We start from the raw sequence: 23,029 nt of genomic DNA, 5'->3' as shown, positions 1-23,029 counted from the left end.
AGGCTTTTGATGTTTGGGAGGAACAGTCACACAGATTAAAAGCTTACAGTATTCCATATTGCAGATTTTGAAAAGACAGAAGATATGTAGATGCTATTTTCAAATTGTCTGTGTGCTAAGCTTAATTAGATTTATTTTTATATCAGTCTTGGTGTACAAAGGACCAGAACTGTAGCTGATGTGAGCATCAGCTACATTCATTTCTATGTTAACTCCTGTTAAATGAGGTGTTTGTAAGCTAGTGGCTCTAGTTCCTAGGTTCTTTTGGGAGATTTTTTTGGCCTAAACCTCAGAAGAAGGTTTCCATTTATCCTTCTCTAGCCTTTCCATGTGGTTTCTTAAATATTTAAGGACTATTGCTGAAATTTGTTTCTCAATTTAAACACTTACATATTTTTTATTAATTGGAAACAAGTTCTTACATAATTTTTTTTTGCTTTTGCATGGCAATTAGGGATTGTTTTAGTGGTTGACCTCTGTCTTAGAAGTCTTTTCCAGCCTTAATGGTTTTGTGATTGGAAATGAGGCTTGATTATAATTAGTGTGTTCTAATTCTATCTTAATGGCTTATGCATTGTAAGTGAATTGAGATGACCAGGTTAAGTTCAGAGTTAATCAAATTCTTCTCATTGAAAAAGAGTCAATGTAGTATTTAGACCACTGACTGTTGCTGTCTGTGAAGTAGTGTTTGTGCATTTCTAATTACTTTGACAGAAATGTGGTGAAAAAATTGTAATGCTTGTTTGAAAATTAGACTAGCGGGTGAAAGACAATGAAACAGTTACAATTTATATTTAATAACTTTTGCATTTAGTGATGTGCAACACCTGTGGGGCTTTACATCTTATGTGTTTTTTTCTTTTTTCATATTTTAAGCAATCTGGACCGAAAGGAAAGGTAAGCTTACTGTTGATCAAATGAGCATGGCAATAGGCATTAAGAAAATTAACTGATTGAGTGCTGTATTAATGCTAGTTAAAGAATATTTGATCCAGTCAATTATATCTACTTATATGTGATAGGGGTTGATTGTTGTTAGTTCTGTTTTTATGATTCACTTACTTGCTTTTATTGAAAAAGAACCTCTACATCTGTCTCTAAGAAATGCTGTGTTACTGTGAATTTTGGGTAATTCTCAACTGGAAATTTACTTATATATCCAGTGCAAAATTACTACAACATTCTCTGGATTTTAAAAATTCAGTGCTAATTCTTTTTGTAGAGCAGGGAACTTTGTGTAATAGAATGGTTCTGAAGCACCTTAGTAAAATGATTCTGAAGCTGTTAGTGGGCTGTTTAACAGCTCTCACTCTGTCATCTCAGCTTGGTTTGAATTGCGTTAAAGGTTTTTATTGCTTTACTGTGTATATTTTGTTCATGAAGTGCATATATTAAAGCAGTTAACAGAAAATGTGTAGCAAAACCTGACACATTTGGCTAATTTTGGGCTAATTAATCACTTGTTTTGCATCTGGGTTACTGCTGTTAATATTTTGTTGGCAGTATGAAATACCATACATTTATTTTTCTTCATATATAGCTTAAATTTATATGTTAGTGGAAATGTTTTCTTGATAGTAATGAAGTCATTGAGTTTTTGTAAATATCCTGTCTGCCAGGTGGCTTTTGGCAGTATGAGCTTGATACCAGGTTGAATTTTTTAAAAGTATATGTAATGTTTAACTGATAATGATGTAAATAGCACAGCTTTTTCTGAATTCAGAATTTTCCTTATTTATTTCAAATTCAGAAAATCAAGCCTTTCTTTTTTACTGCCTTTTGTTACTTCTTAAAAGAACTATCAAATAGATACTCATCAGGCAGTTAGTGTCACTGTATGGCATAGAAGAAAAGATTTGAGTTCCATGCTGATGAGATCTTCATTTTCTCATGGGGACACCTGCTGCTTCTTCATCCAGTACTACTGGATCTGTTCCTTTTTCTTTGCCTGCTTTTTGTTGTTGTCCTAGCAGGGGAAGATGATGTAGGCAGGAGCTGCTAAATTTAGCTTTAATCATTACTGTCATAAGTGCAGCAGCAGCTCCTGACTTTCTGGGCCAAATGGGGTGGCTGACCTGTGTTCTGAAAACCCTGTTCCCTGTGCTGCTGCTTCTCTTTTCAGCCTTTGGCTTTTGTACTCTGCTCTTCCTCTAACACATGCTGAAGGTAAATCTCACCTTAGCAGCTTTGTGCTTCAGTCTTATTGTGCTTTCCTCTCTTATTGTGTAGTGATGTAGAATTCAACAGTCTGTCTGCAGTGATACATCTCCAAATAATGCATACAGAAGTAGAGGAATGGCTGAATAAAGCAGCCTCTCAAAGAGCCATGCTGTGCATTAAACACAGCTCTTGTGTAAGGCTTGCACCTCAACAAAATTAGGAGCTGGTACAGCCTTTTTGATGTGGCTTGCACCAAATCATAGGTAGCACTCGCTCCCTGATTCCCAGATCCAGATGTTTCTTCATGTTTATTTACTTTCTGGCATAGACAGAAATTGTGGACCTGCCCCTTCCCCTCATCTCCCCCACCACATTTCTGTTTTTTGTTTTCCTGGAGAAGAAATTTTAAGTGAAAATGTCACTTTGTCTGGACAGTTTGATGAAGGTCTGTCTACCAGGCTGGTATGAGGACACTAAGGTCCAATTCCATCAGCAAGAGAACATAGCAGTAATAATGAATGTTTGCTGAAAATATGAAATCAGTGACACCATTCTATCTGGGCAAAACATGCTTACTAAAGAATATTGTGGCATTTAGCAGTTAAAATATGTCAAAAGTTCATGATGCTGCACAGTCCAGACTGCCTGAGTATTTCAGTCTGGTGTGTTGCAGAAAAAGCTTGATCTTTCTTGCTCCTGTAATCAGTGTTTTGCTGTCTGGTGCTTTACTACTTCCTGAGATTGCTTTTTATCAAATACTTGTCTACTTCCCATGTACTTAAAGGTATTAAAAGTTCTTATAATCTGGGACATAAACAAGATGCCTAAAATTGCTTCACCTCTGAGCATTGTTTTTTTTTTAACTGTTAGACACAGTATATATGTAATCTTGCATCATGATCAGCTCAGCTGTTTTCATTCCTCAGTTATTCCCATTTAAATGGAGGACTTTGTTTTGGTCAGGGTTTAACAGCAAGAAGGCGTTTGTTTAGAAGTGCTGTATGTTTTTAAATCTAAGATTTATTTTTTTTCTTTTCCAGATAGTCCTTTTAAAGGTAGATATAATGTTTTATTTACAAAGCAGCCAATTTCCCCTTATGTTTCTGCACTCACACACAAATAAATGGGTCAGTGTACTAAGTATTTTACTGGAGAAGGTATTAATGGATCTGCAGCTGTTCAGGCAGCAGCAAACACTGTGCTCAGAAGGGCAACTTTGTTTTCTAGTCTGTAAAAACTTCATGGTGGTATGCTCTTCCTTTCTCTTAGTAGCAAAAGGTGCCTAAAGTTGCTGCCCTCTTGTGGAAGGGCTGTCACTGTCTCCAAGAAGACATCATTTTGAATTTTTTTTTAGCTGAAATCTCAAATTAAATAGTCTTTAAAGATGTCTTCACTTTTCTTTCTTATTCAAAGCAACTTCAATCCTGACCTTGAATTGCTAACCACACTAAAGTGTGTTGGGAAGCCTCAGTTGTTTTGGAACTGATTTTTTGTAACTTGGGTTTGGATGTTAATGGTTCACTGTGAGTGTATGAGTTCTATATTGTGGGAGAGGAAAGGTACACTTTATTTTTTACTACCACTTCTGTGTTCTTGCAATTGTTTGGCTGTTTAATAGCTATAACTCTGAGTCTACGCTGCTAAAACAAAATTCAGTTGGGGGTAGATAATGCTAGTGTATTCTGATTTATTGTAAAAGAATTATTTAGCCTTATATGATAAATAATGAATTTATCATCTTAATAAGATAAATATTTTTTTAATATTAAAAATGCTATACAAATGTACGGTTCTTAGACGAAAATTGTTAGTTAGGAATGTCCAGAGACCTTGAATTGTGAGCTACATTTTAAAATAAATTTTAGTATTCTAAATCTGCCATATGATTTGCTTTATTGTTTGCTTTCAGTTAAATGACAGATAGTTTCAATATTCTTTCTCTTTAATATAATTTAAGTTTTAAATATTTTAGACATCTTATAGAAAATAATTTTTCTAGACAAAATTATGTTCAAAACAAGACTTACTGTTGTGAAATACTAGTGAAAGTATTGTTTAAGTTATGACACGTGACACAACAGCTTGCACACCCTTACTGCATTGTTTATATTTTTCAAATCTAAAATGATGTTACAGCTTTTTTTTTACTTTTTAGAATGTCATGAACATTGGTTTTGATAGTACAGCTTCTCATAATGATGAGTTTGAGCTCTGCCTTTTATTTCCACTAATTCTGCCTTAGAGTAATTCCACGTGTTTAAATTTGTAAGGAAAATTATCTAAAAAAATAATGCATTGAATTCATTAATAAATATTCATACTGAGTTTCCAGTTTTAATTTAAAAAATTCTGTGGGAGAATGATTGTTCCAGAAACACATTTGACAAAATCAGTAACAAATAAATTACCTAATCTGTCATCTGTGATATGCTTGCCAGCAGTCATGATAAAGTACAATGGCATCTCTATATTCTGAGTAGCCATGCTTGTTCCTCAATCCATTTTTCTGCCAGAATTTTCCTTAAAACTGCAGCCTATCCACACAGTCACATGTGTTTGTTATTAGGTAAGAAGTGTCTCAAAGGACATTGTCGATTAATCTTGTTCCAAAGATATTAATTAATAATGTTACCTAGAGATGCAGAAAATTCAAAGGTTTTATAATTTGGTGTATTCTGTGCTGAAAGAAATAAAATCTTATAACTGAAGCTAAAGTCTACTTCAGCCATAGCCAAATTTTTGTCAGATAGGTCCTCAAAATTTAGCTGTTAGTGGTGATGTTACTGCCTGCAGCTGTTTGCTTTGCCCTCTTGCTGTTGATTAATGTCCTTGTAATCAGAGGTAGCAGTAAGGGACATGTGTGACCCATTTGCAGCCCAGTGCTTCACTTTCCAATAAAACCAGTTTCTGGTGAGTTTGTTGACAAGGCCTCCTATGTTTCAGATGTGTGCTGTCCTCTGTTATGACAAGAATAGTAATCTGAGCTGCAGTGCTCAGAGCACTGAGAAAGACAAGTGCTACAAACAGTAACCCACATGCACTGAGCTTCAGGAATCTTAATTTGCTATCAGCATGGTTTGACACACATGTGTGTAAACTGAAAACATCTTTCAGAAGACTCAAATCTTGCTATAATGCCATATATTACATTAATTTGCACAAAAAATGTGCTGTCTATATTATGCAAGTTATACCAACAAAATATATACTATCCAGTAATTTTTCTATATTACAGTATTTTAAAAACAAATACATAGGAACCATGTCTGCTGTGTTGTTCTTTCTGGCTTTTGGACACAACAGTTTTTGACATTGGATCTCCTTCCTCTGTTTTGCATCTTCTCTTCCTGTTTTTTAAGTTGTGGAACTTGTGGAATCTACTTTAATATTAAAATAATACTTGGGTTTTTTCTTGGCTTTTAAAAGTATCTGTCTTGTATTTCATGATTGTAGAGGAGGAGAAGATGCAGGCTTCAGTATTTGTGAACTTGTGTGTAAAAGTGACAGACTCCAGAACTATTGATTATTACAGAGGAGAGTTAGATCAGAAACACTTCCAAGACATTTATTGTGGCTGTTTGTATCATTCTGGTAATACTTTTTTATGTGTACAAATGGCATGTAATAGGAGAAGTTACTATTTGTAGCTTTCAGACACATTTCAGGTTTGTTTTTCATATATAATTGTGACTAAATTATAATGGTGTCTGTTAAAAGAACAACCATACGTCTAATTCATTTTCAGAAAGGAGTACCCACCTCAGCTTCAGAAAGTGGAGGCAGATCACATTAGATTACCACGGTCTCAAGGAGTGGGTAAGTTATCTTTAAAGTTCTCATTTCTTCTAAGCAGAATAATGTTTTTAATACCTGATTTGGGTGGATGTGTTGCCAAATCTTATACAACCTTTAGTAGATCTACTTACAGCCTTAGATCATGTTATTCTAGTTTTATACAAGTTTGTGCATGAAGGGGTGATTTTTCCCTTCTTGACAGATTTCTGCAACTAGTTCAGTCATGTAATAATTTTAAATTAGGCTTCAGTTATTTTAAAAGCAACAGAAATGGGGAACATTTGGGATAATAAAACTGGAGATGGAACAGATCTCTGGAGTTAAGTAGTCTGAGCCCAAACCCCCAGCTTGTTTGTGAATTATTGTTGAGGAACTTCTGTAGCAGTGTTAGAACAAGAAAAATGCTATGTAGTAACCAGCACTTGGTATGAAGTGTATTCATACACGGAGTTAATAAAAGAACCAGCATCAGCTCAGTACCTCTGTTGAAACGTGCTCTTACATTGTTGTTAGATGCAACAACCTAGCTGTTGGAAGTGCAGTAGAAAAAATATAGCTTGCTTTCAGGTGTGGAAATTGTGAAACTGGAAAAGAAAATACCTTGTGTTTTGTTAAGCCTTGTTAGCATAGATACAGTCTGTAAACTTGCTGTTCATCTGCATAGTCACCTGCACTGGCAAGTTGTTCTGCTGTGCCATTTTAGGTTAACGTTAAGTAGATCTTCAGCAGTACTACTTTAAAGAAAGCTAGGGAAAAACCTCACCTATTATTAATTCTTTTTCAAAAATGATCCATTCTTTAGTTTTGAGATGTCCTATAGTGGGATGTTTGTGAGACCATTAGTATGTATATTGAAAAAGTGTTCATATATATTAAAAAAAAACAGTCTTAAAAAAAGTTCTGTGGTATAATAGCATAATCTAGCATCCTCTCCTATTTTTGGCAATAGACCCTCCATGTGATTTGCAATGAAGCTAGCACAGATTTACAAATCCAAAGCTTCTTGCAAAGATATAAGATAAAAATTGTCAGTGAGTGACCCTGCAATAGTATTACTAAAACTACATTTTGAAGTTACTTTGGGGAATGTTATTTTTTAGTCATACAACAAATCATGAAACATTTGAAATGGTGTAGATTTTTGAGGTGTAAAAATGTGTTTATGTTTATGTTTAGTTCAAGTTAGTGTATGTAAAAGTAAGATGATCATAATTCTAACAGTACAGGAGTGGACATTTCTTGTTAATGTTTTTGCATCTTTTCTCTTCTAGACAGTGTAATGGAGAATACAGATGACTCTGAATCAGAATCTGACATTAAAAGAAAGGTGCGACAGAAAGGTCATTGCAATTCATATCAACCTGACTTGAATCTATCTTCTGCTACAAAAAAATGCTTAACTCAGTCAAAGGTGGGTTATATCTTAAAAATATGTAAACTCTTGTTGAATTTTAAAAGTTGTTGCATATTTTAAACAAACATTCAGGAGTAAAACAGTCTGAGATTTTAAAAATCCATAGAGTTGGGAGGAAGATTTACATAATTTTAAAAAAATTACAGTGATAGAGATATTTAAGTGCCAATGTTGCTAATAGTTGTGAAATATTTCTTTTCTGATTTGAACAGGCAGAAGCTGTACTGAAAAAAAAAAAGGAATCTCAGTTTTTTTGAATAGCTGACTGATATAACAGAGATTGATAATTTTAATTTGCCAAAACAGAGGAACAATTTTTTGCTCTTTGATGGATTTTTTTTTTTCTGTGTCATGATTTTCTGTACTCAGAAGAGTAAAGATTAAAGTACTTAAAAGATGCAAGTATTTTTTATAAGTTGCTCACTTTTTCAGTGAGAGTAGTTCCTTAGGTACCCAAATGGCATTCCCTGGTCTACATGCAGCCAACCAGGATGTTTCTGTAAGGAACTTGTTTGAATATCAGATGTAAGATGCTTTGGAAACTGCTTTAAGGCTCTCTGTATTTTTTATCAGCTTCCCAGGCTACTTTGGAATTTCATAATGCACACATACAGGTCACATTGTTTGAGTATCAAAGCAAAATGTCCTGTAAGGAGATCTTGTTTAAAAAAAAAATTTAAAAAATATAGATCTATGATTTTTTTATATGCTTAGCTTTTGTTTGAAACACCTGGTACCGTTCTTTGGCATTTCCATTGCTTATTTAGTTAATTAATGTGATGTTAATAAAAAAGCTGGTTTAAAATTTTTGGCATGTGGTTGAAGTAGAGGACTGTAATTACTCTATACTTAAGATCCTCCAGGTACTCTTGTTGCCTTCTCCTGAATATTTTTAATGTCTCATTGAAATTCTTCAATGTCATAAGCAGTATCTAAGAACTACATCCTGTAACAGCGCTGAGGCACAATGCTCTTTTACATTGTAACCTTCTATCATCCCACAGTTCAGATTTTAAGAGTCTGATACATTTTATACACTTGGCGGTTTTTGCTTCTGTTTCTCTACAGTATGTGTAGCTTTGTTAAATTGCAGAAACTGTGTAAAAATATGTTCTCATCGTATGATTTTTGTCTTTAAACTTGGGGTTTGAAATTACTTCCCATGCCTGTGGAAGTCCTCTTTTGGAGGTGTGTTCTTGGCTGGCAGTGGGGAGAGGTGTAAATTGTGAAAGCTGTGTTTCAGAGTAGATACTGAAAGTTTTTGGTGGGATGTAGGTATTTGTTGCCTTCAGTAGTTCACAGTACAGTGGTTATGCTGTTTGAATTCAGTGCTCCAGGACACAATAACATGCACTAAATTTTCATCTCTAGAGATGTCCTGTATTCACTTCAGTACTCGTTCTGTAGTTTATATGTTACAGAAATCCAAGTTCTACACTTACAATACAAAACTAAATGGGACCTAGTAAGTGTGAGAAAAACAAAAGACAGCTGTCTTTGTAGTGATAGGATACATTTTTCCTTTTAGCCCCTGCTTGCTTCTTGAAAGTTTGGGGAACTCCTATTCCTCAAGTCCTGTTTTCTTCTCTGTGACACACGACTCTCGAGCAATAATATGTACTTTACCTTTTCTTCATCTCCCTTGAGGAGTGAATTTTCCTGCATGCCTTGCCAGGTTGTTAAAAGATACCTTGAAAGGACAGATGAGTTGGACCTACAAGGTTTCTTCAAATCCTCTCCAGTATTGCTTTGAGGATCTGTAGGTTACTTTATTTTTTCCCATGGAACTGCTTTTACAGAAACAGTGTAATTGGATCATCTTACTGATGGATATATGTATCTGAACAGTGTGCAAGGTTTTGTTTATGGAAGAAAGAACAAGAAGAAAAATCTGAATTGTCCAACATGAATAGCTTTAAGAAATTGTTGCAAATGACATTTGTTCCTTTTAGAACATTATTCATTTTCTTAAATTAAATAAGAAATTAAGCTGTGTTTTATTTGTTTACTTTGTCTACTTACTGTAATGGCTAATGTAGTGATGTCAGTTTCCACTGGCTATTATGAAAAATTTTTTCACCAGAAGGGTTTTTAAACCTTGGAAGAGGATGGCTAGGCATGTGGTTGAGTCACCATCCCCAGAGATATTTAAAAGACATGTAGGTGGGGCACCTGGGGATATGGTTTTGTGATGAGAGTTCTGTGTTAATAATTGGACTTGATGATATTAAAGGTCTTTTCCAACGTAAGTGATTGTATGATTAATTCTGTACAGAAATCAAATTCAATATTTGGAAATTGTGTCTTTCTGCTTTCAATTACTGATTGTGTGTTTGTTTCTCCTTTAGCTTTTGGAACAGATTGATTATTCTACTGAATGCCCGAATTGTGGGAGGGCAAATGAAAATCAGACCAAATGCCGACATTGTGAAAGTGCTTCTCTAAAGGATTTGCAAAGAGTCTCCAGGCAAACTGTAACGTTAAGTGAATCTGTGGGACCTTTATCACGTTCTTCAATACATCAGAATTCACCAGGGCAAAAATCTTCAGGTACAGGGCTCAGCACAAAGAAGTTTTATAGTTCTGCTGTTGGAAAAGGTCCAGCGGATATTCTACTGAGTAATGAGGTTGTAGGACATTCCATGTTACGACAGAATGGAAAAATTGGTCTTATAACTGGGACAAAAAATCCTAAACTTACAGGGAGCTTGAAACAGAGGAGTACAAGACCATCTGAATTAAATGATCCAAGTAAGTACCTTTTTATGAATACAGCCATTAGCTGCAAACACAGAATATTGTATAGTGAAGGAACTGTTTGTGCAAGTTTACATAACTGATGTTGCATGGAATATTTTTGTGTGTGTTCTTGGAAAAGAGGGACAGGACTTTTAATAATTTCATATGCAGAGGTACTCTTTGAGAAAGGTGAACATTGGGAAAAACAAAAATTATTTTGTGACTTTTTCTTTGGTTTGTTTTTACAAAAATATTTACTTTTGGGGTATTGGAAAAACCAGTATTCTTAGCAAAATTCCATCATTCATTCTTCCAAGTATTTGATTTTTAATTTGTGTTTTCTTTCCTCTTTTCTTCTAAACTATTTATCTATTTAAATTTTATAGTGTGTAAAATGTTAATTTCTGGCTTTCTCTTTGTAAACTCAGTAAGCAGAAAAGATGGAGTAAAGGAAATTAAGTTTCTGGTTCTGTGCTTAGTTTATTAGACCATGTTGTCCTACTGATTTGAATTATTTCAGTCATAATTTCTCTTGTCATTTTTTAGGTTGTATTACTTACTGTCAGTTCTTGACTGAACCTAGTTCACTTCTGTCTAGAGGTGGAATAATGTTGCTCAATTTTTGTATAGTTATAAGAAGTCAAAAACAAGGCAGAGAGTGCTTGCAACTGTAGTGGTTGAGAATGTAATATTTTCTGTTTAGTTGTTTTGTCTAGTGATGAGGAGGAGGAGGAGGAAGAGAATAGTGGCAGCACTAGGAGCATGGAAAGCATTTCACCTGGTCTTGCAGATTCAGCCCACTCCTCCCTATCTCCTTCTACAGGAAAGGTGGAAGCAGCATTAAAGAAAAACAGTTGTGGAATAGAACAGAGAATAGGTAGTATAACAACAGTACAGAAATTGTCATCACACTAGCAACAAAAGCCAAAAATGAAAAAAGAAATTTGTTACAGAAAAATGTAGTGGTTGAGAATGTAATATTTTCTGTTTAGTTGTTTTGTCTAGTGATGATGATGAGGACGAGAATAGTGGCAGCACTAGGAGCATGGAAAGCATTTCACCTCGTCCTGCAGATTCAGCCCGCTCCTCCCCAGCTCCTTCTACAGGAAAGGTGGAAGCAGCATTAAAGGAGAACAGTTGTGGAATAGAACAGAGAATAGGTAGTATAACAACAGATACAGAAATTGCAGTCACACTACCAAGAAAAGCAAGAATGAAAGATCAGGTACTATTTAATGCTTTGTTTAAAGAAAACAGAATCAAATAATAAATGGGATATGTAAAGGCTTGTTTTGTTTTGTCAGAAGTTGACTGTATTTGATTGTTTTTCTTACTCAGCAGCTCATCAAGTTGTCTCTCTGCATACTTATTACTGGAACCATAAGAAAATGTGTTCATTACATTTTTACAAGCATTTGTAATGATTTTAATTATGCCATTAAAATAAATCTTTTGTGTTGAATGTTTACTCTTTGAGACTGGACAGGAGTTCTCAGTGGAGCTCAAGGTCTCAGTTTGCAACAGAATGTCACTACCAGCTGTTGCCTGTTGAGACTTTCTGAAGTTAAACATGAAGAGAGACGCTGGGATCAGTAATGGTCCTTTAAAATTAAAATGCTTTGACAACTGTCCCAGTTAATAGTACTTATTTTAGGGCTTTCATGGTGAGGCTTGTGTTTTTTGAGTACTGCTGTAAGAATTGGATAAGCAAAGACAAAAAAGTGCTCCATGAGCACACCTTAAGTGTGGCCAAAGGTGGGGGGGGGAAGAGTTTTCATTCTGTGTTAAAAGCCATCTCAGTAGTGAGCCATTAAGAGGAATAAATTCCATGTGTCAATTGGTAGTGGAATAATAGTGCTGATTAAATCAATCCTGGACTTGCGTGTCCAGTTTCACTATTAAGAGTTTGATTCAACAAGAGAATCCAATCAGATTTCCAATTCTTTGAGTTAGAACACTAAAATACTGATGCCAAAACCTTCTTGCTATGTTGAGATTCAGAAGCCAACATTCTAGTGCTGCAGTTGGTGAAATTATGGGTATTTATAATATGTTGTATAATTAGTCACCACTATCAGTATCAAGCTGTGAACCTCCAGCCTGTAACAAAGCTGCGAGGTTGAAAGCCTGGATTATAAATAGTTCTTGAATTAAGTTATTTTTGCAGTATGTGCTGAATTAATTGAAAGCATTGCATTGTGAAGGCACTGGTGTCTGACTTCTGAAACTCTCCCAAACTTTTTTTTTGTATATCCATATGTTCCTGTTCACTAGTCTTTACAAACCAGTTGTAATTCTGTATGTTAGATTATTTTATTTTAGAGTCTGAGCTTACTTTTGAAAATGGGGAAAATTAAAAAAAAAATTGTGAAATATAATACAAATTTTACATTGATTAAATTAACATATCAAGATTTGGAGATATCATAACTTTTTTCTTAAATATAATATAAAAAGCTTTATTCAGCTATCTTTCTCTCAAAATATTCATTAATTCTTTAGTAGTTGAGTAGAGACTAGTTCAGACTTTGATGTTTTATTGTCTCTGATTTGTTTTGAGCTTTTAATAACATTTAGGCAGTCCGGCAGACAAAAAGGAAAAGCTCTTTTCAACAAGAGGCCTAGGAAGACATTTTAATTACAGGGATTTAGAATGCTTACCTTTTCCAGTGTATAAAATGAAGGAATCATCCAAAAGTAGATTTTGAATTATTGCTAAGATAGTTTAGTGATTTGGGTCTTTGAAATAATTTTTGAGATTTAGCCTTAACAGAAACACTGAATCTCTTAGAATATTTTTCTGTGGGAGTTTAATTGCATTTTGTAACAAAAAAGAATGTTTATTTATGGGCAGCTTTATGAAACAATATAAATACCAGAGAAAAGACTAGTGTACAGAAAATCCTTCAGCAAAATAAAGCAATATAAGCAATACAATCAATAAATATATTTACAGGCTGGCTGTCAGCAGGCTTTATTTCATTGTGATAGGTTTTTCGGTAAGATTATTCTGTTGGTTAACAGGATACTTCATTGAGATTACAGCTTCAGTTAGCATCTAGAGACTTTTCTTGAACTGCGGCCAAACACCACATGACCTTCTTTCAATGTTTAGTCTTCTGACCTTGGAATCTATCCTAAAACCATCTTAGTTCTGCAGAGATTCCTTAAGGGAAGGTTGATTTGGCTAATTTATTTATGTTTCTTGAAGACTGCACTCTGCTAATGTGGTGGTGCAATGTACTTCAAGAATTAGTCACCAAAAGCTTGGATTAACAAAAACTGACAGAAAAAATCAACCACCAGCGTTGTGGTGGTTTTACAGCATTAGTGCTTTTTTATCTAAATAAAATGTATTAAAAATAACTTTGCTTTGCTAGACTGCATAGTGTTTCCAAAAGATAAAACTTAATTGGCTTTGGCAATTTAGGAGTGCTATTTGTGATTTGGAAATGTCAGTAAAGTGTCTACAAGTTTCAGGTTACCTTTTATTTTCTTCTTGAATATAGCAATCTCCAGGTGTTATAAATAGTCTTTTAGGAATTAGCTCCCTTCTCTATATGTTTGAGATGGGTGCTCTAGTAAGTAATCCAGTTGACCAACAGAAAAGTAGCTAAAAATTTAGTCATTAGTTTCAACAAGCTTGGTTTAGCAATAAACCTTGGTGAGACATTCTGAAACCTGAAAATTACTTTTCAGTTTGGGAACATTGTGTCTAACACTCCAATAAAACGGCGCAAAGTTATTTCTCAAGAGATGGTAACGGAGGCCGTACCTCTAAATTACCAAAACTCCTGTGAAAGCGTCATTTTGAACTGCCGAAGCATACGAATAGGAATGCTGCGCAGAATGGTCGTGGAGCCTGTGATTGTAAGTACCCTTGCTCTTTCACAGCTTTCTTTTCAGGTTTTGATGGATATTGTATTTTTGTATTTGAACAATGTAATATTTTGCCTTTGTCTGGGGAACTGTAAGTTTGTCTCTAATTTCAGAGGCTGTGATTTCCAGAGAACCTCGAATTACTGCTACGCTCTAACACATGCAGTATAGCTCTGGTTCTTAATAAAAGTGTTGTGCTGCAGCACTCTAAAAGAACTTGTTTGCATGCTGGGGGGAGGTAATGGGCTAGCATGCATTTGTTAAAAAAATTGATAAACAACAGCTACAAGAAGTTGATAGGTGCAAGAAAGAAGCATTGTCCTAGAGGTGAATAATTTTGCTTCTACAGATTTTTTTTTTTTTTTTATTGGGTCGGCCTTGTAAATTACATGGAGTTTTCAAGGAGTCCTTGAAGGTTAGTTGTATGCAGTCAGCCAGAATAGAATGGATACTTACTGCTGGAGTAACCACAGAAGCAGCAGAGTGTTGTTACTTGTTCTTTCCACCTCTCTACAAAACACTATTGTTTTATTTATCTAAATGCTGATAGATGACATTTTCTTTTGAAAAAATAGAATTTGTGTATTTTTCAGAATATTGTAGAAGTTTTTGAAAACTGAGTACTTCAGAAAGATCTGAAGTTTAAACAGTCAGTATGACTGAAAGAGATTAGAGTAGCAAAGAATGTGCTTGCCTAAATTGTGCTAAATTGTACATTTTGTTTTTTCTTAAAACTTGCATTTTAAATATTAATTTTTTCATGTTTATTACTTAAATACTAAGTCCATTTAAATGTGTTTGCTAACAGTTTAAAGGCTTTCAGTCAATTAAAATTTGCAGAAGATGTGAGCTCTTAAAATTGTGTTGTCTTTCAGTTTTGCCTGGATTATATCAAAATACGCCTAGAGAGTCAAGAAGGTGAGTAAATTTTTCATTTTTTGTTAGTACTCAATAGATTTATTTTGAATTAAGTCTGTCAAAGGTAAACAAGTGAGTCCGAATTTAATATTTATTCTCATTTTGTCATTTATGTAATAAATTATACTGGGTGTCTGTAGTCAGATATAAGAAAAGAAAATGGAGAGTACAAATATGACCTGCCCTTTAACAAAAGTGATATAACAAAAAGTAAGATCAACCCTCCTGTAAAATGTTAGTTTTTTAAAACTTTATTAGTTATTTTATTTCAGTTGTTTTAAGTAGACAGTAAAAACCACACTGGTTCCTAGACTTTTCCTGTCTAGATCTCTCTTGATAGTTTTGTTTCTAGTGTGAAAGTTGTGTATTTCATTTCACTGAAAGAAGTAGCGACATAATTTGGAAAGGGTGAGTTAGAACTCCTGCTCTGTTTTCCTACTTTTCTTTTGTAGGGTTTTGCTCTGGGCCTGAAAAGCTTTGTTACCTTTTGTTAATCTTAAATTGCTTTCTTAAGATCCAGTCCTGTTGAATATTGCTGTTCTTATTTGTAAAAGAGAACTATTATATTTTCTAATTATTACGTGCGGAAAAGTGTCTCACAACCTGTAAAGATGAGTGTAGCTTTTGCTCAGTCAAGTATTTAAGATTATGTTGCATCTAAAATACAGATGCATAGAAACTGAGTTTTTATGCTTTAAATGTATTTTAAAAAATAAAACACTGTAGAGCTTATTATAATTTGTAGAAAATAGCTATCAGGTTTTAGTTAAAACAGCTGTGTGGTGCAGTTATTTCCACGGCACCTAATTCGTCAATAGCATAAAAATGGTGACTCATTAAATGCTGTGTCTGTTGGGGCATTTAGCACTTTAGTATTTCCTTTTTTTTTAATCAAATTTTATAATAAAGGTTTTACAGGTAGAAAACTTAACACTGGCATTAGCAGCATCAGATGCAGTGTTAAAATTCTATTGTGTTATTGACATTTCTTTTGGGGAATAAAGTAGGAGTCATCCTTTATTTCCTCAGGCAATTTCTCTGCATGGTTTATGCTCTTCTTTTTAAAGTTATTTTTCATATGGGAACTTGGTCAAAGATAAATGTACAAAGAAAATTTTACAAACTTACTGTAAAATGTGTCATAGCAATAGTTGCAAATTTAAATAACTGGAAATTGTGGGGATTTTTTCCTGTGGAATAAAAAGAATTGGTAGGAAGAAAACACTTTGTTTTTGATGCCTTTCTTGACAGTTGGCATTGAAATTTAGCCTGTCTTTAAAGATATGAAAAACCATCACTTCTTGCATGTCTGTTAATTTTAAAGTTTTAAGTACTTAAGAAATTTAGTGAGCACATAGCTATTACTTGTTAAAATCAAGGGGGAAATTGTAAAGGAAACTTACAGGCATTTATTATATTTTGATATGTCATTATTTTCTCATAGACTCAGAAAGTGATATCAGAGAGATTAACCTGAAAACTTCAGAGCTTACTAAATGTGAATGGTGTAGTGTCCGAAAACTGCCAGTAGTTTTTCTACAAACAGTACCTTCAACCTGTAGCAGTCTGAGAGATCAACTGAAAATGAGTAAAGATAATGTCTGGTATGAATACAAAGGAGACAGTAAGTAAAACAATTTTAGTCTGCTATTCACTTCAAATTGTATTTTAATTTTTTGGTTAATGAATGAGTGCATTAAGACTAAAAGGGTCATCACTGGCTGGGGTAGGTGCAGTGTTTTTTCAGACAGTATTACCTTTCCAGGCTGAGAAAGAGTACAGTTCAGAACAGCTGGGCATCCTCTTTGTCCAGAAACATACTAGTTACAACACTCAGTCAGTTTAGTACACCTTTTTTCACTAATATTTGTACTGAATGAATGGAAGTTGATTTGATTAGTTTTTGTATAGGAGCCTTTACATTTATATGGCAGCTTTTGTAATACTTCTGCCATCTGTGCTTTTCTGCTGACAGGTTTTAGCTTTAGTAGAAACTGTTGTATAGGTTGCCTTGGATTTTTTTTCTCCTGGCATACCTGTCATGATGATGTGAGATAGGCAAATATCTGCTTGGAGAATATATGGATTATCTTAACATATATTAAAATTTCATTTAATTTCTACATAATTTTCAAGGTCCTAGCATCTTAATATGCACACCTGGTAAATATAACATTGAATCCTCTTTCTCTTCAATAGGCTTTTCTTCAGGTTAAATTTTGTGGTTCTTTATACTTACACACAGTTTTGTACATATATGAATGCATTCAAACAGAGGAAAAATACTTTCAGCAATTGCAGAATTGAGTGCTCCCATACTAGTGTGTAATACTCTTATCTATGTCCTGTAAGAAGTATGAGCTGTAAGGAGTCTTATAATTACAGAAGTAATTGGAGAGCATGCAGGAGACCTGGACACAATTCTGGGAGCAGGAATTAGACCCCTGGTGGACACAGGTGTTCACAAAAAAGAAAAAAGCTTCCCAAATGTCTGCGTGAGAATTGCTCTCAGCAGTGTCCCCACCTAGCTCTTCTCCGTGAGGCTGTGGCACAGAATTTTACATCCAGCTGCTTTATTGCATTTGATATGCAGGAGCACTTTGTGATAACACAGTTGCTCTCTGCTTTGTAAGCAATGAAATTAATTTAAGCCTGTATCCAGAGCTGTGTAAGCAATTGCATGTAGATGCCTAGCTCCCAAAGCAGAACACGCAAAAGCCCATTAGAAATCTAAATTCTGTGTGCATTGAATTGGAATTATGCTGCTGAAGAATTATTTTTCACAAGAGTTAGCATGCTGGGTTAAGAATGACCAAAGGGAAATGGTTATGCTTGTGTCTGAAACGCCTCTTTACAGAGCAACAGGTCCGGGCAGCTGTGTGTTGGGCAGCAATGTGAGACTGGGATTTGCAGCCTGAATTCTGTTCCTTTTTCTGACTGTGTAGAATAATTCCTTTTAGTGCAATTTACTGCTTTTTGATTTTTCAGATCATATAAGTGGATGATATTTATATAATAGTTGATCTGAGTAATTCTCTCCAACTTCTTTAACAACAGTGATATTTTATAGCACAGTCTTCTAGGATCAGAGAGGAAATTATGCTGAATATACAATTTTTGAAATTGTAGTGAAACAATAGGGTAGGAACTGCAGTAAGGAAAAGAGAAAATATTGGTTACAGTCCTACTCTCTGTAAACAAAGATGTTATTTCAAAATATGTTTTGGCTCTGCATTAGTTTCATTTAAAAATTTATCAGATGTAACATTTAACATTTCTTGATTAAGGTAGAATTTGAATGCACTCTTTGCAAATGCATATAAGAAAGGTTTGGCAGTTAATCCTTCTCTCTTGTCTGCTCACATCTGTATTACTTCTTACATACATTATCAGCAGTTGTGTACTCGTATTAACCTAAAATTCCATGAAATTTGTTTATAACTGTAACATGCTTTATTTTATTTTATTTTATTCCTAAATGAATAATTTCCTCTCTGCTTTTTTTGCAGGTCAGGAAGAACAGTATATAATTTTGATTTTTGAAACTGGTCTTGATCCTCATGCAAATTCAATATTTGAAAAAATAATTATGGACATTGGTATTAGAAATAACATTTCTGACTTCTTTGTGAAAATTTCCTTTGAAGAAGCCAATGCCAGGCTTGTTGCATTTACTAAGTGCTTGGAGGACAATTCCAAAGGAAGCCCATCTCATAGAGAAAGCAAAATAAAAAATGTAATTATGTTTTTATTTTAGAACTAAGTCATTGTATTGTATGGGTTACAAATACGCTAAGGATAGTGTGTTAGTCAGCCAAAAAAAATTCCATCAACTTTTGATGGCTTTTATATGAAAATTCCCAGACTAGTCCATGGTGGATTATGAAAGTATGGGAAATATTCTTTGTATTCACAGTACTTTTTAGGGTGTTTAGTTCAATTGTAAAATTCTACGATGGTCCACAATTAATGTTGTTATTTACAAATTATTAAGGGGTGAGAAATCTTTACTATCGTCAGACAACATAACTTTCTCCAACTGGTAAAATTATGGTTTTTCAAACAAGAAATTAAGTTGCACTTTTGTAGTTACAGTTAATTAATGCTTTCATTAAACAAACTGCTTTTTAAAGAATTAGGAAGTTTTGTGATTCTGCAAGAAATGAGCAAAGACCTAAGTGTAATAGATGAGGTAGGAAAGGAAAAAAACCCACAGACTTGAAGTTCTCCAAAAAACCAGATATTACACTGCTGGACTTCACAAAGTTTTATTACCATTTCAATAAAATTGAGCAGAGTATGCAATTTAATATTGACTCTATTTTCTTAAGGTTGCTTCTGAGTCCAAAATGCAGCAAAGAAATAAACAGTTACCATTTTTTGATGATGATGAAGAAATTGGCGAGCCGCATACAGTATTTATTGGTCCTATAGAAAAGTAAGATACTCATTTTTGCCTGTAATTCTCTGAGGGATTTTTGGCATTTCATAATTCTTATTGAATGTATTTTTCTTCTCAGGTTGATAGTTTATCCACCTTCTCCAGCTAAAGGTGGTATTTCTGTGACCAACGAAGACCTCCATTGTCTAAATGAAGGAGAATTTTTAAATGATGTTATTATTGATTTTTATTTAAAGTAAGTTTTATTTCACATCAGTTTTTAGTTGTCTTTTACTTTGAAACTTGAAGAGTTCTGCCATTAAAAATTCATAGGTCAGTTGGTAACAGCTATGCAAGGCTGTAATTTTAAAGGTTGTTTTTTGATCTTGCAAGGAAGTTGGGTTCTTCTCTTGTCCTGCTTGACAGTGACATTGTTCCTACCTGGATAAAGGTTCTTTGAACTTTTTTACATCTCAAGTGCAAATTTGACAGGAAAAAATAAAAAAGAAGGCTTTTTTAAAGTTCAGTTGCCCTTTCCAGAGTATCTGTGTTTCCAGGAATTTAATTTGTTTTGATTAATGTAATACATAAGTTAATTTTGTGCTGTCACTGAGGCTGCAGATGTTAGAAGTATATTAAATTGTTACGTGCTGCTTGTTTTATGCTACACATAAGGTGTATATGTGTATTTTTCAGTCTATTAACATATTTTAGAAGTAAAAATCAAATGAGTGTGTCACTCTTGGGACTGTCTGCAGATCTGGTGGCTCAAATACAAAATATAGGTCTCTTAGATAAGTTTTTATGTAACAAACTCCTTGAAAATTTGTTTTCCTACTATGAAACAAAAATAAATACAAGAGCAGCAGAACAACTTGTTGATTGAGCAGAGCAATAACACCTCAAAATATTAATACCTTTAAATATTTACATATGTTTTGCATTAATTAGTTCCTGTGGGTAGTCAGCTCCAAATAATTAAATTCCATTAAAATTCCACTATTTTTTATTTTCTTTTTTTTTGAACTAATTAGGTATTTGGTACTTGAAAAGCTGAAAAAAGAAGATGCTGATAGAATACATGTGTTCAGTTCATTCTTCTATAAACGCCTTAATCAAAGAGAAAGAAGAAATATTCATGAAACTTCAAACCTTTCGTAAGTCTGTTGATAAGTCATTTAACATAGAGCTAACTGCAATGAAGACTCTTAAAAACAGATGCTATACAGAGAGACAGAAGTCTAAGAAACATCCAGATTTGTAGCAGACAAAGAATATCCTGTGAAAATTTTAACAACCTAAGAGTAATAACCTCTTAAGGTAAAAATATCTGGAAAATGCTCCCTCAAGTAAAATAAGCCACCCTACAAATTGTATGTTGGTTTCTTCTTTTAGAATACAACAGAAGCGACATGGGCGAGTAAAAACGTGGACACGGCATGTTGATATTTTTGAGAAAGATTTCATTTTTGTTCCCCTTAATGAAGCGTAAGTGCACATACCTTTCTATCACATTTGGTAAATGCTTAAGCTTCATAATTCTGAAATGAAAAGTTACATTACAGTAAGACTTGAAGTTAAAAAATAAGTAGTTATATAAGACCTTTAAATGTTGTAGTATAAGAATTATCAGACAATATAAAGACAGCAAAAATTTACTTCTGTATGTACTTTTTCTAGGTTTTACCTCAGTCTCTTCCATTCTTTCTTCTAAGCTTCTGACATTTGATAACTTTTGGATTTATCTTTTTTAGTCCTTTCTAATGAGATATAGATGGGATCATCTTTAGTTACAATAAATGGATATTGAAAGAAAACGTAATTGAAAATCACTACTGCCTTGAGAACTTTATTCTTTTTCTTTATATCCCTTTGTCCTGCTATTTGTTAAGGGTCAGGAAGCTGACCATTAGCATTTTAATGGTTGCTAAGAACTTTGATGATTGCTTTCCTTAGGATCAGAGCAAGTTGTCACAAACATATTTCTGTATTTCACAGAAATAATCTAAACAGTTCTTAAGCCAAAATATTTATGAAAGTTGAAGTACTGTATTTTAAATGTATGCAATAAGAACAAAATAAGGACAGACAGGAATTTTCTAACTAATGTCTCATAGGCATACCTAGCTGATATTTCAAAAATTAAAAAAGATTTTTTTTAATAAAACATTATTTTTCTCAGTACTTTGTCATTGTGCAGTGGGAAGCAATATTCTAAACCTTCTCATTTTCCTGCCTCCTCTCCAGCTGAGTTCTGAGGCTATCAGTATAGAGGCAGTTATGAGATAACTGAGATAGATCTTTCCTTTTTATAAAGTTGTATTTCCCCAACAAAGGTGTTCATCAGCACTAACTTTAGTTTTTGATGTACCATGACCTCTAGCAAGACATCCAGATCTGGGAGATTTTAATGACTCAGGTGTAAGGTCCACTGCAGGTCCCTGTCCACTGCAGACTTCATTCTTTCCATTTCTCTCCCACGAAACTTCAAGTACCAAAACTTTGAATTGTGTCATTTAAATTTTAAGCTGCCTTTGCTCTTGTTATATAGTTCACTTCCCACCATCCTCTCATGTGTCATTCACTTATGCACATGGGTTATGCATAGGAGAAATGAGTATGAATTAGAAGTCACCTGAAAAGGAAAACAAATAGTTCTGTGGTTTTATAAGAATTATTTATGTTGCTAGTAACATAAAACACAGTAGTTTTCAGAGTCCCGTTGGTTTACTGACAAGGAACTGAAGCAATGTCTTTCTCAGCAAGTAGAACATAACAGTTCGTACTGAAGGCATATGATTCACACCATGTGTGAGGGGATGATTTCGGGTTAAAGTAGCTTGGTCTCATGGACTCATGCTGTTGTGATTAGAGCATGAGAAGTGTACTCCTGGTGTGCATCGGTCACCTGGATATAATCCTGCTTACACTTCTCAGACCTGTCCCTTCACCTTAAGCTGAAGTTTGTCAAGTGGTAAAGGTGGTAGGACATTAATTTGCAACAGTGGTTTCCTGGTAGGTACAGTAAGAATGTTGCAGAGCAGAAAAATAACCAAGTAGCCAGGGAGATGAGAAAGTGGTGGTTTGATGGGGAGTTGCTGGGTTTTGGTGTCTAGCTCCAACGAGTTTTTCCAGACTTGCTCATAACCACTAGATTAGAGAATGTAGACTCATCATCTAACTCATCATCTAACCAGCTGTCAAACTGCAGTAAGTGGAGGTGGGCAGGTTGACTCCAGGGCAGAATAATTTTCAGAACAGTGTGTTTTGATTTAACCATGACTACATCCGTGTCCTTTGGCTGTACAGTCCTTCTTGTTCAGGTCTCCAGTGAGACCGGATTGTTCTCTTAACAGTAACAAGCTGTTCTCTTTTTACATCCAGGTTAATATGCTAGTCTGCTGACATAATTGGTACATTAAGTCTCTGTTAATAAAATACACATACTTTCCAGGCTTGGGAAGTACTTAATAAGTTCATTTATTAGATGAGATGAATCATTTAAGACAAACCATACCACACATGCTGCTTTCAATGGCCACTTACTTTAATTGCCATTAAGTTTTGATGCAGTTTAGGCTTTATAACCATCTAATTATTTTTTTAGCACGGCAGTTAGACATGCATTTTTAGCTACTGCTTTTTCTTTTGTCTCCTAAAACACATTGAAATGTGACTTCACCTGTATAATACATTGCTAGCTTCTGTTATTAGCTGTAGACAATCAAAGATCCCTTGGAAAA

At 34.2% G+C, this 23,029-nt stretch overlaps 1 protein-coding gene across 6 annotated transcripts in view; it reads left to right on the top strand.

Annotated features, from left to right (window-relative positions):
* SENP6 (SUMO specific peptidase 6) overlaps positions 1-23,029 on the top strand; it is a 71,908-nt gene that overhangs the window by 35,546 nt on the left and 13,333 nt on the right. For 3 of the 6 annotated variants that reach the window (XM_030235442.2, XM_050972896.1, XM_050972898.1), the window contains 13 exons: positions 877-897; positions 5,906-5,976; positions 7,227-7,366; positions 9,718-10,120; positions 11,101-11,333; positions 13,808-13,978; positions 14,863-14,905; positions 16,350-16,529; positions 18,415-18,641; positions 19,237-19,343; positions 19,426-19,542; positions 20,321-20,443; positions 20,682-20,774. In XM_030235442.2, the coding sequence (XP_030091302.2) occupies positions 877-897; positions 5,906-5,976; positions 7,227-7,366; positions 9,718-10,120; positions 11,101-11,333; positions 13,808-13,978; positions 14,863-14,905; positions 16,350-16,529; positions 18,415-18,641; positions 19,237-19,343; positions 19,426-19,542; positions 20,321-20,443; positions 20,682-20,774 (1,929 nt within the window). Of the gene's footprint in view, positions 1-876; positions 898-5,905; positions 5,977-7,226; positions 7,367-9,717; positions 10,121-11,100; positions 11,334-13,807; positions 13,979-14,862; positions 14,906-16,349; positions 16,530-18,414; positions 18,642-19,236; positions 19,344-19,425; positions 19,547-20,320; positions 20,444-20,681; positions 20,775-23,029 lie in introns of those variants that run through there. The other 3 variants (XM_030235443.2, XM_050972897.1, XM_030235445.2) reach the window with 2 other exon arrangements.

The sequence above is a fragment of the Serinus canaria genome, chromosome 3 (assembly GCF_022539315.1).
Source record: "Serinus canaria isolate serCan28SL12 chromosome 3, serCan2020, whole genome shotgun sequence".
Classification (NCBI taxonomy): Eukaryota; Metazoa; Chordata; class Aves; order Passeriformes; family Fringillidae; genus Serinus; species Serinus canaria.
The sequence above is the reverse complement of the archived record's forward strand: the minus strand, read 5'-3'. Positions and strand labels throughout refer to the sequence as shown.